Genomic DNA, 3,836 nt, shown 5'->3' with positions numbered 1-3,836 from the left:
CAAAACTATGTGCGTGTTATTTTTGTATTTTTTAAAATTTATTATTTTTTTGTTATGGTTATAATTAACTCTAATTAAGTGTTTTACCATTTTTCATATAGGCACATAAGATCCCGATAAACAACAAGTATATATCTGACCTTTCCAAATTGCCATTCAAAAAAGTGAAATTATATAGTGTATACTTTGTCAATGGTTACAAGTTTCACACAGAAGCTCATAGTCTGAACAAATCAACAACCAATAACGGATTGTGTGTTAGTAGCCAAGGAGGTGATTATTATGGTAAGGTAGAGGAAATTTTAGAAGTCGAGTACCCTGGTTACCCAATTAAAACCACGGTTTTGTTTTAATGTCATTGGTACGATCCAACACCTAACATAGGAGTTCGGTTTCACAAACAATATAACTTGGTCGAGATATACGTCAAAAGAAAATACAACAAGTTCGACCCATTTCTTTTTGTCATGCATGTCACTCAAGTGTGTTACATTCCTTACCCAAGTTCAAAAATAAACAACTCGGACTAGTGGGCGGTATTTAAAGTGAAATTTCATGGTTGGACCGATGAAATCATCCCCAGAAAGACGTTGCTTTCCAAGAAGATGAAGTTGAATCAAATGAAATCATTATACCAAGTGAAGCCGGTACAGACATTTTTGATGATCACGAAATGTCAAGCAACGGTTTAGATAATGAAAATAATATTGATGAAGAAGGTGAAATTCATGTGGACGACAATGATGGTATTCCTGACAGCGAGGGTATTTATGAGTATAGTACATCGAGCAATGAAGAAGAAGAGGATGAAGAAGAAGAGTAGGAAGAAGATAATGACTAGATATTTTTGGGTTTAATGTTTTTTTAGAAGAAGTTAATTTGTAATTTCGTTTAATATCAATACATAAATGTAAACTAGGAAGAAAGGCCGGGCTTCGCCCCGGGATGTTTCTTTTTTGTGTTTTTTATGTCGAAATGTAAAACTATTGACTATGAAGACCAAGAGTATGAAAGTTGCTAAAGAAATGTGGAAAAAAACCTAAATGGTTTTCTTGTATATTGTGCCAAATGTATAATTTTTTACAATAAGGACTAAAATTGTCAAAGTGGCTAAAAAATTATGGCAAAAATCTAAAGTTTTTTTGTGTTTTTTTTACCAAAATATAAAAGTATTGTTTCCAATGGCCAAAAGTGTCAAAGTTACCAAAAAAATGTGGCAAAAATCTTAATGCCCAAAAAGTTCCTATTGCTAACTCTTTTGTGCTTTAATATATATATATATATATATATATATATATACACACACACACACACACTAGTGTATTACATTATAGATTATGATATATATGTTAATTTTTTTTCCATTTCAACAATCAAAATTACCATTCCATTTAAACAATCAAAATTCCACTATTACCTATAAAAGGTTATAATATTTGAATAATGTGTTTTGACACAAATATCCTTAGTATTCACATATTTGGAATGATTTCAAGGGCATTTTGGTCTTTTTTCACTCTAAAGCGTTAGGGCGCCATCATACCTCTGACGTCACACCAGCGTTATCAGTTTTTCAACCATTCAGAACGTCTCAAGTTTTTCAGACGATAAATCTCCATACAAACACTGAAACTCCCAAATCGTCGAAGGGTAATCGTTATTAAAATCGATTTTCTCCGATAATAGACACTCCTGTACTCCTCACGACCAGATCATCATAAAGTAAGTTTTTTTTTCCATACCCTATTACACTGTTTTTCATAGTTACGCTTATTTTTTAAAAATGAATTGAAATCAACTACTCCAATGTCTATTTTGTAAGTAGAATGTCGAATACTAGAAGTCGCCGTTCGTTAAATGATCTCCCATTAGAGATTTTGAGTCGGATATTTGTAGTATTAGGGTCAGAATCTACAAAAGACATTGTCTCTGCAAGACTTTGGTAATTCTCAATAAACATCAACTAATGAATGTATATTTGATGAAGTACAACTCTATTCATTTGTTATTTACTATCTATTTAAATTTTTTAAGTTCAAAGAAGATATATGAAGTCGGGGATGATCCTCAAGTGTTCAGAACAGCATGCGTGGACATGATTGAAGGAATGAGTCCCAAAAATCAGAATGCTGATTCATTTATATGCACATGTGCATTGCATAATAACATTGAAGCCATGTTCAGACAAGGAATTTTATGTGTGTTTTCATTAATTATATGTAATTTATACCATTTAGTAATGTTGTGTCAATGATATTATATATTGATATTGTTATTATGTCAACAAGATGAATGCTTTTATTATGACAATTTTGATTTAGGATTGTCTTTGTTGAGAGAAGCAGCAAATGAAGATCATCTTGAGGCAATTTATTTTCTTGGAATGGTCTACATTTCAAGAGGGCCTCATCAATGTGATGAAGGTATGTATATATGGTATATATGTAAATTAAATTATGTATATAGTTAATTAAGGCATGTTTCTAATTTGGGGTTAGTATTTAGTTGTGTTGTGTTGTATATTATTTACTGTTGTATTGAAAATGATACATTGGATTAATTGGTGGATATGTTAATGTGTAGGTTTACAATTACTTGACGCCTATATTGGCTGGGCAATTTCGGATGATGGGGAGTACACGGCTGTTGTTGATAGTGCCAAAGAGTTGTTGCGGGCTGTTGATGTTGTTTCATAGACTTACAATGAATAACATCACATTCCAATGTGAAGACCCACGTCATTCTGTTAAAGGTGCATTTGCAATAAGTCATGAAGAGGATGAGGATCGACAAAGATATTGCACGGTTTGTCGTTGGTATGTAGAGTATGGTAGGTTTTGTATATTTCTTAAAAAAATTAATGGTTAATAATAGTTAGATTGGACATTGAATATTAATGTTTTTATTGTAATGTATATGACGTTGTATAGTACTACTATAATTTTATTTTGGTTTTGTGTTTAAATTATTCTGTTAAAAGGGCATTTTAGTTATTTTTGGTTGCTATGTTGCTTGAGTAGGATGAAGTATACGTAAAACCCATGTTATTTTTGTGATGAAGTATAGTTAATGTAATTAAAAATAAGTTTGTAATGAATTTGTTATTAAGGAAAAATAATCTACATAGATTATATACTTTAACATGCCCGGTGAATGTAATTAAAAATAAGTTTGTAATGAATTCGTTGTTAATTATTCATTATATACTATGTTTTCAAGAAACTATACACAACGTGATTAGCACAACTAGCTTAACCGCGCCCTTTCCTAGCACAAGCTTAAGTTCGAGTCCGCTTGCCAACCATATCAACTTTAAAATTCATTTTTTCGTTTTTTAGCCAATAGCTTATGACACATATTACCAATTCAAAAAAATTTCATTCAAACCATATCTTACAAATTCCATTGATCATTATAATAGTTCATCCATAGTATAAGAAGATTAATTAAGCATACAACATCCCAACAAATGTCGTCACAAATTAGCTACACGTTTTGTTCCATAACAAAACAAGCAAACAAAATCATATTCCATAGTAGAATTCCCTAGCAAATACCTACGAGTGGTACTTCCATAGCAATTAAACTATGGAATTTGTTTCCGTCACAAGCTCCGTCGCATAGTAACCACGATAATGAATTCCATAACTACAGTACAACGGAAAGTGATTTCGTAACAAATGTTGTTGGAAAATTGCTACGATTTTTTGTTCCATAGAACTATCGGTAGCATAATACCAACAGATATGGAGTCGGTAGCATTTTCCCTAGCAAGTCCCATTCTCGCTACCAGAAATAAAATCCGTAGACAATGTGGTAGCAACATTGCTATGGAA

At 31.8% G+C, this 3,836-nt stretch overlaps 1 protein-coding gene across 1 annotated transcript; it reads left to right on the top strand.

Moving 5' to 3' along the window:
• Positions 1-1,826: 1,826 nt before the first annotated feature.
• Positions 1,827-2,696, top strand: LOC145067821 (uncharacterized). The gene is made up of 4 exons (XM_079014861.1): positions 1,827-1,942; positions 2,035-2,198; positions 2,289-2,423; positions 2,584-2,696. Exons 1-4 carry the CDS (start codon positions 1,827-1,829, stop codon positions 2,694-2,696), a joined length of 528 nt encoding a protein of 175 aa, XP_078870987.1.
• The last annotated feature ends 1,140 nt before the right edge of the window (positions 2,697-3,836 follow it).

Source organism: Lactuca serriola, chromosome 8, assembly GCF_051521515.1.
Source record: "Lactuca serriola cultivar US96UC23 chromosome 8, Lser_US96UC23_V15, whole genome shotgun sequence".
In the NCBI taxonomy this organism is placed as follows: Eukaryota; Viridiplantae; Streptophyta; class Magnoliopsida; order Asterales; family Asteraceae; genus Lactuca; species Lactuca serriola.
The sequence above is the reverse complement of the archived record's forward strand: the minus strand, read 5'-3'. Positions and strand labels throughout refer to the sequence as shown.

What these genes read in the sequence shown, in the direction of transcription:
- LOC145067821 (XM_079014861.1), top strand. Translation starts at nt 1,827, where the DNA reads ATGTCGAATACTAGAAGTCGCCGTTCGTTAAATGATCTCCCATTAGAG. An exon ending in ATTGTCTCTGCAAGACTTTG is followed by an intron (nt 1,943 to 2,034) that starts GTAATTCTCAAT and finishes AAATTTTTTAAG; the next exon opens with TTCAAAGAAGATATATGAAG. An exon ending in GCCTCATCAATGTGATGAAG is followed by an intron (nt 2,424 to 2,583) that starts GTATGTATATAT and finishes GTTAATGTGTAG; the next exon opens with GTTTACAATTACTTGACGCC.